This window comes from Odontesthes bonariensis, chromosome 23, assembly GCF_027942865.1.
Source record: "Odontesthes bonariensis isolate fOdoBon6 chromosome 23, fOdoBon6.hap1, whole genome shotgun sequence".
NCBI lineage: Eukaryota > Metazoa > Chordata > Actinopteri > Atheriniformes > Atherinopsidae > Odontesthes > Odontesthes bonariensis.
In genome coordinates, this window is record NC_134528.1 from 5,663,108 (window position 1) to 5,677,579 (window position 14,472).

At 39.5% G+C, this 14,472-nt stretch overlaps 1 protein-coding gene across 2 annotated transcripts in view; it reads left to right on the forward strand.

Annotated features, from left to right (window-relative positions):
- Positions 1-14,472, forward strand: part of LOC142374067 (corticotropin-releasing factor receptor 1-like) — a 125,954-nt gene that overhangs the window by 63,402 nt on the left and 48,080 nt on the right. For both annotated transcript variants that reach the window (XM_075457574.1, XM_075457575.1), the window contains one exon: positions 772-857. In XM_075457574.1, coding sequence (XP_075313689.1) covers positions 772-857 — 86 coding nt within the window. The remainder of the gene's footprint in view (positions 1-771; positions 858-14,472) is intronic.

Sequence of the window (14,472 nt, forward strand, 5' to 3'; positions counted from 1 at the left end):
AAGCCTCGTTCATGTGTTCATAACAGTCGTGAGCAAATGAGGAAGAACTGGAGAAAAAACCATCAGTCTTAATGTGAAAATCTTTCTTTTCACTTTTTAATCTCAATCAATATCCTCGTTTTTCCTGTAATAATGCAAAAAATTTCTTTTTTGTGAATCTATAAAAGAAATTCACATGAATTTGTTCTTTTTTCCTTCCAAATGTACGAATTTAACCTTTTTTCCTTGTAAAAAATAATCTATTTGTTGCTAATTTTGGGCTTTTTTCACTAATCTGTAAATTTATTTTATTATCATTTTTAATTTAACCTTTTTTCCTTGTAAAAATAATCTATTTGTTGCAAATTTTTGGCTTTTTTTTCACTAATCTGTACATTTAGTTGTTTTTCATTGATGCAGCTAAAGAAATGGAAACAGATGATGTGTCTCTGTGCCTAAAGATCCAGTTTAAAACGACTTCTTTGCTAAGTTGTCTGTTCTGTGTGGACACAACACTGGTTTATCCCTTGCGTTAGGCGCCTTTTTCCTGCCTGAATGATTCACAGGTCAGAGTTAAGTGGCTTAACAAAGAAGAAACACACTCTGGACTGAAAATAAGTGAAAGAAAAACTGTGAAAGACCTTCAGAAAGCTGGAGAACTATTGATCAGGACCACTTTAAAAGATTACAGGACAGTCACATCCATTATTTACCGGCAGGATGTTAAAACGGGGGTCGTTTCATCTTTTACTGACACATCTGTGTTTGTTTTTGTCTTTTCTCTCTGCACAGATAATGTTTATAGAAAATGTCTCGCGAATGGGACCTGGGCCTTGAAGGGGAACTACTCCATGTGTAAGGCCATACTTCACGAGGAGGTAAGACCTGCCTATTTGTGTGCTTGTGTCCTGATTAATGAGAAAGGTTTTTTTTTTTTGCAATGATCTTCAAAGCAGCGAACATGCGCATTTATCAAACAGCAACAACAAAGGCAAGGTTAGGAGTGGAAGGCGCAGCTTTGCTACAGGCTTATTTATAGTAAATATGGATTCAGGGTTTGGTGTGTGGAAGCGTGCAGCCTTAAAGGGACACGGTGGGGGGGGGGGTCTTTAATAATACAGGGCATGTGCTGCGGATGGCCCGGGAGCATCACTTGAGGGAATCTGCTTCGGAGGCGCAGTGAATGTTTTGAATGTGAATCACAGAGTGGGTTTAATGTCGTCTCGCCTCGGGTCATAGAGGCACGGCTGGTTTTACATGTCGCTGGGAGCCTGAAGTCTTCTTAGCAACCTGCAGCTCTTTTCCTTTTGAAGATATTAAAGTTCTTTGTGTCTCGGTGCCTTAAAAGGAGGGATTTTTCCTCCCTGGAGAAGTTCGGCACTTCTTCTTCTTCTTCTTCTTCTTCTTCTTCTTCTTCTTCCTCTTCTTCTTCTTCTTCTTCCTCTTCTTCTGCTGCTGCTGCTGCTGCTGCTCTGATCCTCCTGAGCTGCAGAGCCTTATTTATCTGTGTATTTTTCTTTGTCTCAGCCACCACCTGGATGGTGTATTGTGATCACGATGTGCTCCCATTGTAATTAGGACTGAGCGGCATACTGAACACTCTGACCCAGATAAGACTGTAACAATTACACATCCGATGCTGTATGTAAAAGAGGTGGAAACACGAGACTCGCTGTGTTTGTTTGGCTCGGCCCGACCAGATGTTAGAACTGAATATTGAATATCTAGGGGTCCAATGGATCCAAAGTTTATTTTATACTGTTACTTTTAGACATGTTAATCCTTTAAATCCCTTTAAAAGACCAAAACAAACCAATGTTAGTCCATCTCCATCTCTTTATTCTTTATTCCAACACAAACAGAAGCTAATCCAGTGTCTGTGAGGGACTATTTTCAGCTGTGGATTAATACGCTTTTGGTTCTCTTGTTTACATCTCCAACAGTAGGGAGTTGATTGCTCATTAATCTCACTTAAATCAGCCAGCCTGAGTTCATTTGTGTTTCAATGAGCAGAAGAAAAGGTTTGTTAAAAGTAAGAGTTGATATTCATTAAGCTGAATTTAAATAACCCGGCAACCCTGTGAGTATTTATTCTTGTAAAACATGTCAGCCTACAGTTAAAAGCCCAAACTGGTGCTTGGATTTCTGAAGCTGCTTCACACGCTGGAACCTGGACTCAGCTCCGGTTTTATTGGTGCGTTCAATTTGAACGCAGAAGTCGGAATACGCCTCATAAGAACAGATATCCGACTCGGAAAGTCCGTTTATATCCTCTGAGTAGCAAAAAGAGAGCCGGGTTAATGACTAAAAAGCAGGAGAACACATCTAAAAAGGTTCGGAAGGAAGTCAGGTTTTCTTTTTACCAAATAGATTTCTGCCCTGAACAAAGACCCATGAAAGCCTGGCTCAGAAGCATAAATTTATGGTGAATACTTTGTTTGTTTGTTAGATTTCTGACTAAAAAGCATTATTGTACAACCTATTATGAGTCCCTTTAGGCTTTGTCTGTTACATCTAGCAGCACCATTAAAGCTCCCAGTTCACACACATTTGTATGAGTTTTTAGGTGGTTTAAATTAGTCAAAATTCAGAAGTCAAATGAAGGTTTTCATCCAAAGTCACAGACTTCATTGCTTTGCATGCTGGGATGGGAGCGCCATTTTGTAAGGATTGCTGTCCCGTTACCTCTGTTTACCACTGTTTTCACTTGGTTAGCTTTTTTTCTTGCTAAGATCTGCTAATTAATGAACTAAATAAAATACATTCAAACACACTTAGCAGCGTGTTTTTTGATCTAGTCATCTGCAGTTACTAGCTTAATGTTATATTAATAATAAATATGTGTAATATCTTTGAAACTCATTAAAAATGTTGTCTTTTAAACTTAGATGAAACAGATCCATCTCTATGCTAATCTAAAATCCATCTCTATGCTAATCTAAAATCCATCTCTATGCTAATCTAAAATCCATCTCTGTGCTAAGCTAAAATCCATCTCTGTGCTAAGCTAAAATCCATCTCTGTGCTAAGCTAAAATCCATCTCTGTGCTAAGCTAAAATCCATCTCTGTGCTAAGCTAAAATTCATCTCTATGCTAAGCTAAAATCCATCTCTGTGCTAAGCTAAAATCCATCTCTGTGCTAAGCTAAAATCCATCTCTGTGCTAAGCTAAAATCCATCTCAGTGCTAAGCTAAAATCCATCTCTGTGCTAAGCTAAAATCCATCTCTGTGCTAAGCTAAAATCCATCTCTGTGCTAAGCTAAAATCCATCTCTGTGCTAAGCTAAAATCCATCTCTGTGCTAAGCTAAAATCCATCACGGTGCTAAGCTAAAATCCATCTCTGTGCTAAGCTAAAATCCATCTCAGTGCTAAGCTAAAATCCATCTCTGTGCTAAGCTAAAATCCATCTCTGTGCTAAGCTAAAATCCATCTCTGTGCTAAGCTAAAATCCATCTCTGTGCTAAGCTAAAATCCATCACGGTGCTAAGCTAAAATCCATCTCTGTGCTAAGCTAAAATCCATCTCTCTGCTAAGCTAAAATCCATCTCTGTGCTAAGCTAAAATCCATCTCTGTGCTAAGCTAAAATCCATCTCTGTGCTAAGCTAAAATCCATCTCTGTGCTAAGCTAAAATCCATCTCTATGCTAAGCTAAAATCCATCTCTATGCTAAGCTGAAATCCATCTCTGTGCTAAGCTAAAATCCATCTCTGTGCTAAGCTAAAATCCATCTCTATGCTAAGCTAAAATCCATCTCCGTGCTAAGCTAAAATCCATCTCTCTGCTAAGCTAAAGTCCATATCTGTGCTAAGCTAAAATCCATCTCTGTGCTAAGCTAAAATCCATCTCTGTGCTAAGCTGAAATCCATCTCTGTGCTAAGCTAAAATGCATCTCTGTGCTAAGCTAAAATCCATCTCTGTGCTAAGCTAAAATACATCTCTGTACTAAGCTGAAATCCATCTATATGCTAAGCTAAAATACATCTCTGTTCTAAGCTAAAAATCCATCGCTGTGCTAAGCTAAAATCCATCTATGTGCTAAGCTGAAATGCATCTATATGCTAAGCTAAAATCCATCTCTATGCTAAGCTAAAATCCATCTCTATGCTAAGCTAAAATCCATCTCTGTGCTAAGCTAAAATCCATCTCTGTGCTAAGCTAAAATCCATCTCTATGCTAAGCTAAAATCCATCTCTATGCTAAGCTGAAATCCATCTCTGTGCTAAGCTGAAATCCATCTCTGTGCTAAGCTAAAATCCATCTCTATGCTAAGCTAAAATCCATCTCTGTGCTAAGCTAAAATCCATCTCTGTGCTAAGCTAAAATCCATCTCTGTGCTAAGCTAAAATCCATCTCTGTGCTAAGCTAAAATCCATCTCTGTGCTAAGCCAAAATCCATCTCTATGCTAAGCTAAAATCCATCTCTATGCTATGCTGAAATCCATCTCTGTGCTAAGCTAAAATCCATCTCTGTGGTAAGCTAAAATCCATCTCTATGCTAAGCTGAAATCCATCTCTGTGCTAAGCTAAAATCCATCTCTCTGCTAAGCTAAAATCCATATCTGTGCTAAGCTAAAATCCATCTCTCTGCTAAGCTAAAATCCATCTCTGTGCTAAGCTGAAATCCATCTCTGTGCTAAGCTAAAATGCATCTCTCTGCTAAGCTAAAATCCATCTCTGTGCTAAGCTAAAATACATCTCTGTACTAAGCTGAAATCCATCTATATGCTAAGCTAAAATACATCTCTGTTCTAAGCTAAAAATCCATCTCTGTGCTAAGCTAAAATGCATCTCTGTGCTAAGCTAAAATCCATCTCTGTGCTAAGCTGAAATCCATCTCTGTGCTAAGCTAAAATCCATCTCTATGCTAAGCTGAAATCCATCTCTGTGCTAAGCTAAAATCCATCTCTCTGCTAAGCTAAAATCCATCTCTGTGCTAAGCTGAAATCCATCTCTCTGCTAAGCTAAAATCCATCTCTGTTCTAAGCTATTTTCCATCTCTGTGCTAAGCTAAAATCCATCTCTATGCTAAGCTAAAATCCATCTCTGTGCTAAGCTAAAATCCATCTCTCTGCTAAGCTAAAATCCATCTCTGTGCTAAGCTAAAATCCATCTCTGTGCTAAGCTAAAATCCATCTCTATGCTAAGCTAAAATCCATCTCTGTGCTAAGCTAAAATCCATCTCTCTGCTAAGCTAAAATCCATATCTGTGTTAAGCTAAAATCCATCTCTGTGCTAAGCTAAAATCCATCTCTGTGCTAAGCTGAAATCCATCTCTGTGCTAAGCTAAAATACATCTCTGTACTAAGCTGAAATCCATCTATATGCTAAGCTAAAATACATCTCTGTTCTAAGCTAAAAATCCATCTCTGTGCTAAGCTGAAATCCATCTCTGTGCTAAGCTAAAATACATCTCTGTGGTAAGCTAAAATGCATCTCTGTGCTAAGCTAAAATACATCTCTGTGGTAAGCTAAAATGCATCTCTGTGCTAAGCTGAAATGCATCTCTGTACTAAGCTGAAATCCATCTCTGTGCTAAGCTAAAATGCATCTCTGTGCTAAGCTAAAATCCATCTCTGTGCTAAGCTAAAATACATCTCTGTACTAAGCTGAAATCCATCTATATGCTAAGCTAAAATACATCTCTGTTCTAAGCTAAAAATCCATCTCTGTGCTAAGCTAAAATGCATCTCTGTGCTAAGCTGAAATCCATCTCTGTGCTAAGCTAAAATCCATCTCTATGCTAAGCTGAAATCCATCTCTGTGCTAAGCTAAAATCCATCTCTGTGCTAAGCTGAAATCCATCTCTGTGCTAAGCTAAAATGCATCTCTGTGCTAAGCTAAAATCCATCTCTCTGCTAAGCTGAAATCCATCTATATGCTAAGCTAAAATACATCTCTGTTCTAAGCTAAAAATCCATCTCTGTGCTAAGCTAAAATGCATCTCTGTGCTAAGCTGAAATCCATCTCTGTGCTAAGCTAAAATCCATCTCTGTGCTAAGCTGAAATGCATCTCTGTACTAAGCTGAAATCCATCTCTGTGCTAAGCTAAAATGCATCTCTGTGCTAAGCTAAAATCCATCTCTCTGCTAAGCTAAAATCCATCTCTGTGCTAAGCTGAAATCCATCTCTCTGCTAAGCTAAAATCCATCTCTGTGCTAAGCTATTTTCCATCTCTGTGCTAAGCTAAAATCCATCTCTATGCTAAGCTAAAATCCATCTCTGTGCTAAGCTAAAATCCATCTCTCTGCTAAGCTAAAATCCATCTCTGTGCTAAGCTAACATCCATCTCTGTGCTAAGCTAAAATCCATCTCTGTGCTAAGCTGAAATCCATCTCTGTGCTAAGCTAAAATCAATCTCTGTGCTAAGCTAAAATACATCTCTGTGCTGAAATCCATCTATATGCTAAGCTAAAATACATCTCTGTTCTAAGCTAAAAATCCATCTCCGTGCTAAGCTAAAATGCATCTCTGTGCTAAGCTAAAATCCATCTCTGCGCTAAGCTGAAATCCATCTATATGCTAAGCTAAAATCCATCTCTATGCTAAGCTGAAATCCATCTCTGTGCTAAGCTAAAATCCATGTCTGTGCTAAGCTAAAATACATCTTTTTTCTAAGCTAAAAATCCATCTCTGTGCTAAGCTAAAATCCATCTCTGTGCTAAACCAAAATTCATGTATATGCTAAGCTAAACACATCTCTGTGCTAAACCAAAATTCATCTCTTTGCTAAGCTAAAATACATCTATGTGCTAAGCTAAATCCATACGTCCCTGCATTAGTGACATGAAATATTAACTCTTGACTAATTGTACCTCTGCAGTCTACAGTGACAGATGTTTTCTTGCTCCTGGGTGCCTTCTCCAACCTAATTGTATGAATCTCTGTCTGTTAAGAGATGGACGACATGTCAACACGTCCTCCCGCTGCACATCTGTACGCAAGTGATCCAAAATATCTTTGGGTAGCAGAGGCTGCACAGCAGTGACTGGGGATTAGAAATACAATGAGGCGATGATTTCTGAGTTCTGGCTCCGGTCTTTGGGTAACTGCTGTCTTTCTTTGCTATTCATGATGATGAGACATGTGGTCTTTGGAGCTCTTTGGGATTCCACAGGAGAAGCTGAGAGGGATTTCTTCACATTTCAGCCACATTTCTCGGCCCGCCGCCACGCAGCCACACTTAAGATGGTCTGGAAAAAGGGAATAAATGTGTTAAAGTTGTGGCAATTCGCACTTATCACAGATTTTACTGTCAGCATTCATAGCCTTAATTAAAATTGGCTGTTTTTCCCTCCAGGGAAAGCACCATTAACGAGCACGGCGCGGCTCTTATTACCATCACTGAAGAAATCAGAGACGTAGGCGGCAGTTCACAGGCCTGAATAAAAAGGACCGCCCTCATTTCATTAAAAATATTCTCTTTGGAAAGCCGCCGCGGGTACGATCATCGAAAGAATATTGATCAAATGTTGATGTTGCTCCTCGTATAGATTGTGAGTGCTTTAACCTCGCAGCAACCTCTGTGGCCATAAATCACTGCTGAACAAACAGCCTCTGTCATCAGGAGCCGGGCCGTGGCTGCACGCTCGGATTCGATAAAAAAAAACCTCAGTGTGTGTTTTTTAGAAGTCGTCCAACTGGACGTTCTTTAGAAAAATCAAACAATTTGTTATTAGTTTTAGGGTCTGTGGGTTTTTTTTTATATATAACACTTTATTTTTCATTTTTCAAACAAACAAAAAAAAAACAACAACAACAACAAAACAAAAGGAGGGGAGGGAATAGTTAAATACATAAAACTGACAGGCACTATTTCCAGTTGAAAGTAAGCTCTCCTTTTAAGAAGGTCAGAACCTATACCACTGAGTTACCGTAGGAGGTTTTTCACAAATCCAGTTTTGCAGAATACATTTCTGACCCAAGAGTGGTAATTTATTAGTGAGCAGGAGTTTTTTCCCTTTTATTTTTTTTGTCTGGGGGTGGCAGCCCCAATAGATATTGCCCAGGATCTTTACAAATTCTCGTCTTTAGAATCACACTTAACTCTTTGGTTACACATTTCCAGAACCTGGATATAAACAGGGCATTTCCAAAAATAATGAATATATGTTCCAATACCCGTCTTACATTTAGGACATATTGGTGACCGGTTGGGATTTATTTTGTTAAGAAAATATGGGGTCCTGTGTTGTCTATGGATGATCTTATATTGAATTTCCTTAAATTTAATACTCAAAAACAAAGAATGGGATAGCTTAAAACAGTTCTCCCAAACCTCCTCCTCAAAGGCCTTCCCGAGATCCTCCTCCCAATAAATCAGGACATTCCCAACACCATGACTATCACACCCCTGTAAGACATTATAGAATCTCGCAATAAAACCTTTGTTTAAAGGGACACTATGTAATTTCTTCCCCCATCTAGTGGTACAATTTTATTTTGCAAAGTCGAATGAATTTGCTCTCTAGCGCCTCGCGTTTTCAAATGTGCGCTGCAACTTCTTGAACTACGGCAGACGGTATGTGTCAAGATTCAAGAAGCTATAGCTTCAGACTCAAGGTCCATACAAACAAAAAGAAATCAAGACACACAGTACAAAGGATTATATAACACACATACAACAACACTATAAATACAGATGACAGATAACATGTCAGATAACATAAGTTGACATAGCCTTTGGTGTGCAAATCATATTCCTGGAGTTACCGGAAGTGACGTCGACGCAGCGGTAGCGTTAGCAGCAGTGTGTGTAGTTGCAATCTGGAAAGTGTTCTTTTAAATAAACTCTCGGTAAACTTACAAACTTTCTAGTGCCTCGTTTTGTGAGTTAAGAGCCTATGTGTACTACGGCAGAAGTTTGGTAACAATCAATGCATTATTAGTGGGATAATTTACCAGATAAAATCTATTTACCATTAGCGCCAGTAATAAGCCCTTCGCCGGATAGCCCTATCTTGGCCAGTGTTGACCATTGCTAAAAATGCTTCTGATGGGGTATTTGGCTGGATGTCATGGTGGAAATTACGCTAGGTCATCGCTTTAACGGGACCGGGTTGAAGTGATGTATACACATTATTTTGCTAGGAGTTAGCTCCTTAGCTACCCAACCTAGAAGACCATGCTGTTTAGGCTGAGCATTGTTACGGTGTTAGACACATATATATACATACATACATACATACAAGGCTTCATTACCATTCCCCCGCACCCCCAACACCGCTGGGTGTAGTAAGTAGTTAAAAAATAATATGCATAAGACCATCGTTTACCACCGTCTAAACATGACGTCAAAATATCGTAATTTCCGCTTGCAGGCCTGGCGTTGGGGAAAACGCGATTCGAAGTGCTTTATGTCCCTCTCGGCACTTCGTCGTTTTTCATAGTGCGGAAGGACATGGCGGCCTCCATAGAGCTTACCCGCTCTATGCAGATACAGACAAGTTATTCTTCACTCAGGACGATAATTGGGATTTTTGACAAAGATAATTTTACACCAATGAGGACTAACTTATGAATGAATATGTTGATTTGAGCTAAAAAATGACTTAATATATTACATAGTGTCCCTTTAAGGTAAACTTGATATGGAATTTTTCAATAGGTCCTGGATGAGTACAGGGGTCCTTTCGACTCCCTAATACCAGATTTCACAAACTGGCGAATTTGGAGGTAGCCATAAAAATCTTTGGATGAGAGGCCAAATTTAGTTTGAAGTTTGGCAAAAGCCATCATCGTGTTATTACTGTCAAATAAATCAGCTATTATTGATATACCTTTTTTGTGCCAGTTTCCAAATACTGCTGAAAGGAAGCTTTTATTACTGATGATTGGGTCTGCTGTTTTATTGACAGTTACTGAAAGAAAACGGACAGAAACGTCACCTCTTCCTTTGAAGAAGGAAGTCGTGTTCTCCAGTCGTGATCATTTGTACTTTACAGATGTGTGAGGATAAAGGAACCCGCAGTTAGACCGAGCACCGATGTCCAATCGATCCCAGAAAGAAGATGGATACGGACTGTCTGACCTTTCAAAATTGTGTATTTGATTTTCTTTTTTCATTTATTTGTAGACGTGAAATAAATCAGCAGGTGGCAGAGGCAGAGTGACTGACGTGAAGAAGGGGGGAGTAGCTTCCCTGTAAAGGTGTTTCACACGACATTTGGAAAGGTGGATGTCACGGCAGCATCTTAAAGCAGCTCCTCTGATCTCATCCCTCTTTATTAGAGGATTATTTTAGCCAAAGAAGGTGGAAGGAAAATCTGAAAAGCCCTGAAAACCGCTTTGTGGGAAGCCACGGTGAGCCTGTTGTTCAGTTGATGAAGGGGGCCTCCAGCAATAGTTTTTCGCTGCTCCATCGATGTTTAAAAGCTCATAAACAGACGCTTTAAAGTTCAGCCCGTATTGAGCTGGATGTGCAGGGATCCCGCTGGGAAGACAAACCGAGTGGATCAAACGCTTATTAGCAAGTCTTGTTTGAGAAAAGGATAAAATCCCCACTTCCTTTCGGGTCTTTTTCCCAGGTTATTTTCTTTGTCGTGAATGAAAGTGAGTCAGGTTTGGTTTGGATCTCGTGGCCTACATACTTTGTGAGACCCCAGGCTATTGTGAGAGGGTCTTATATTATCCTGCCTTCGTCCACCTCCTCCTCTTCTCTCAGGCTCATCCCAGCTCTCTGCAATCCATTTTGTAAAACCTCCCGTTTCGCCTGATTTATGTCCTGGAGTCTGAGCCGGCCGTGCACCAGTCGGTGTCTATTACAGGACTAATTCAATTTCCTCTGGTCTATGTTAAAGTACACAGGAGCAATGCACATATGAATCCATCTCCATCGGCATTGTCCACACAGAAACGCGTCATTTAAACGTCCACCTAGAGGCTAAAGACAAAAACAAAAGCAGCTGGAATCAGTGAAACCAGACTGTGGGGGATGCTGTGAACTTCTCTCAGAGATGGGACCAAGTCACACATGTGCAAGTCTCAAGTCTTAGCTTTCAAGTCTCAAGTAAGTCCCAAGTCTTAGCTTTCAAGTCTCAAGTAAGTCCCAAGTCTTAGCTTTCAAGTCTCAAGTAAGTCTCAAGTCTTAGCTTTCAAGTCTCAAGTAAGTCTCAAGTCTTAGCTTTCAAGTCTCAAGTAAGTCTCAAGTCTTAGCTTTCAAGTCTCAAGTAAGTCTCAAGTCTTAGCTTTCAAGTCTCAAGTAAGTCCCAAGTCTTAGCTTTCAAGTCTCAAGTAAGTCTCAAGTCTTAGCTTTCAAGTCTCAAGTAAGTCTCAAGTCTTAGCTTTCAAGTCTCAAGTAAGTCTCAAGTCTTAGCTTTCAAGTCTCAAGTAAGTCCCAAGTCTTAGCTTTCAAGTCTCAAGTAAGTCCCAAGTCTTAGCTTTCAAGTCTCAAGTAAGTCTCAAGTCTTAGCTTTCAAGTCTCAAGTAAGTCTCAAGTCTTAGCTTTCAAGTCTCAAGTAAGTCCCAAGTCTTAGCTTTCAAGTCTCAAGTCTTAGCTTTCAAGTCTCAAGTAAGTCTCAAGTCTTAGCTTTCAAGTCTCAAGTAAGTCTCAAGTCTTAGCTTTCAAGTCTCAAGTAAGTCCCAAGTCTTAGCTTTCAAGTCCCAAGTCTTAGCTTTCAAGTCTCAAGTCTTAGCTTTCAAGTCTCAAGTCTTAGCTTTCAAGTCTCAAGCAAGTCTCAAGTCTTAGCTTTCAAGTCTCAAGCAAGTCTCAAGTCTTAGCTTTCAAGTCTCAAGTCTTAGCTTTCAAGTCTCAAGTAAGTCTCAAGTCTTAGCTTTCAAGTCTCAAGCAAGTCTCAAGTCTTAGCTTTCAAGTCTCAAGAAAGTCTCAAGTCTTAGCTTTCAAGTCTCAAGCAAGTCTCAAGTCTTAGCTTTCAAGTCTCAAGTAAGTCCCAAGTCTTAGCTTTCAAGTCTCAAGTAAGTCCCAAGTCTTAGCTTTCAAGTCTCAAGTAAGTCTCAAGTCTTAGCTTTCAAGTCTCAAGTAAGTCTCAAGTCTTAGCTTTCAAGTCTCAAGTAAGTCTCAAGTCTTAGCTTTCAAGTCTCAAGTAAGTCTCAAGTCTTAGCTTTCAAGTCTCAAGTAAGTCCCAAGTCTTAGCTTTCAAGTCTCAAGTAAGTCTCAAGTCTTAGCTTTCAAGTCTCAAGTAAGTCTCAAGTCTTAGCTTTCAAGTCTCAAGTAAGTCTCAAGTCTTAGCTTTCAAGTCTCAAGTAAGTCCCAAGTCTTAGCTTTCAAGTCTCAAGTAAGTCCCAAGTCTTAGCTTTCAAGTCTCAAGTAAGTCTCAAGTCTTAGCTTTCAAGTCTCAAGTAAGTCTCAAGTCTTAGCTTTCAAGTCTCAAGTAAGTCCCAAGTCTTAGCTTTCAAGTCTCAAGTCTTAGCTTTCAAGTCTCAAGTAAGTCTCAAGTCTTAGCTTTCAAGTCTCAAGTAAGTCTCAAGTCTTAGCTTTCAAGTCTCAAGTAAGTCCCAAGTCTTAGCTTTCAAGTCCCAAGTCTTAGCTTTCAAGTCTCAAGTCTTAGCTTTCAAGTCTCAAGTCTTAGCTTTCAAGTCTCAAGCAAGTCTCAAGTCTTAGCTTTCAAGTCTCAAGCAAGTCTCAAGTCTTAGCTTTCAAGTCTCAAGTCTTAGCTTTCAAGTCTCAAGTAAGTCTCAAGTCTTAGCTTTCAAGTCTCAAGCAAGTCTCAAGTCTTAGCTTTCAAGTCTCAAGAAAGTCTCAAGTCTTAGCTTTCAAGTCTCAAGCAAGTCTCAAGTCTTAGCTTTCAAGTCTCAAGTAAGTCTCAAGTCTTAGCTTTCAAGTCTCAAGCAAGTCTCAAGTCTTAGCTTTCAAGTCTCAAGAAAGTCTCAAGTCTTAGCTTTCAAGTCTCAAGCAAGTCTCAAGTCTTAGCTTTCAAGTCTCAAGTAAGTCCCAAGTCTTAGCTTTCAAGTCTCAAGTCTTAGCTTTCAAGTCTCAAGTCTTAGCTTTCAAGTCTCAAGTAAGTCTCAAGTCTTAGCTTTCAAGTCTCAAGTAAGTCTAAAGTCTTAGCTTTCAAGTCTCAAGTAAGTCCCAAGTCTTAGCTTTCAAGTCTCAAGTCTTAGCTTTCAAGTCTCAAGTCTTAGCTTTCAAGTCTCAAGCAAGTCTCAAGTCTTAGCTTTCAAGTCTCAAGTAAGTCTCAAGTCTTGGCTTTCAAGTCTCAAGCAAGTCTCAAGTCTTAGCTTTCAAGTCTCAAGTCTTAGCTTTCAAGTCTCAAGTAAGTCCCAAATCTTAGCTTTCAAGTCTCAAGTCTTAGCTTTCAAGTCTCAAGTCTTAGCTTTCAAGTCTCAAGCAAGTCTCAAGTCTTAGCTTTCAAGTCTCAAGTCTTAGCTTTCAAGTCTCAAGTAAGTCTCAAGTCTTAGCTTTCAAGTCTCAAGCAAGTCTCAAGTCTTAGCTTTCAAGTCTCAAGAAAGTCTCAAGTCTTAGCTTTCAAGTCTCAAGCAAGTCTCAAGTCTTAGCTTTCAAGTCTCAAGCAAGTCTCAAGTCTTAGCTTTCAAGTCTCAAGTAAGTCCTAAGTCTTAGCTTTCAAGTCTCAAGCAAGTCTCAAGTCTTAGCTTTCAAGTCTCAAGAAAGTCTCAAGAAAGTCTCAAGTCTTAGCTTTCAAGTCTCAAGCAAGTCTCAAGTCTTAGCTTTCAAGTCTCAAGCAAGTCTCAAGTCTTAGCTTTCAAGTCCCAAGTCTTAGCTTTCAAGTCTCAAGTCTAAGCTTTCAAGTCTCAAGTAAGTCCCAAGTCTTAGCTTTCAAGTCTCAAGTCTTAGCTTTCAAGTCTTAGCTTTCAAGTCTCAAGCAAGTCTCAAGTCTTAGCTTTCAAGTCTCAAGTAAGTCTCAAGTCTTAGCTTTCAAGTCTCAAGCAAGTCTCAAGTCTTAGCTTTCAAGTCTCAAGTCTTAGCTTTCAAGTCTCAAGTAAGTCTCAAGTCTTAGCTTTCAAGTGTCAAGTCTTAGCTTTCAAGTCTTAGCTTTCAAGTCTCAAGCAAGTCTCAAGTCTTAGCTTTCAAGTCTCAAGCAAGTCTCAAGTCTTAGCTTTCAAGTCTCAAGCAAGTCTCAAGTCTTAGCTTTCAAGTCTCAAGTCTTAGCTTTCAAGTCTCAAGTAAGTCTCAAGTCTTAGCTTTCAAGTCTCAAGTCTTAGCTTTCAAGTCTCAAGTAAGTCTCAAGTCTTAGCTTTCAAGTCTCAAGTAAGTCCCAAGTCTTAGCTTTCAAGTCTCAAGTAAGTCTCAAGTCTTAGCTTTCAAGTCTCAAGTAAGTCCCAAGTCTTAGCTTTCAAGTCTCAAGTAAGTCCCAAGTCTTAGCTTTCAAGTCTTAAGTAAGTCCCAAGTCTTAGCTTTCAAGTCTTAAGTAAGTCCCAAGTCTTAGCTTTCAAGTCTCAAGTAAGTCCCAAGTCTTAGCTTTCAAGTCTTAAGTAAGTCCCAAGTCTTAGCTTTCAAGTCTCAAGTAAGTCCCAAGTCTTAGCTTTCAAGTCTCAAGTCGTACACACAGTTGTACTTATCTTGTCCTGGATAATACA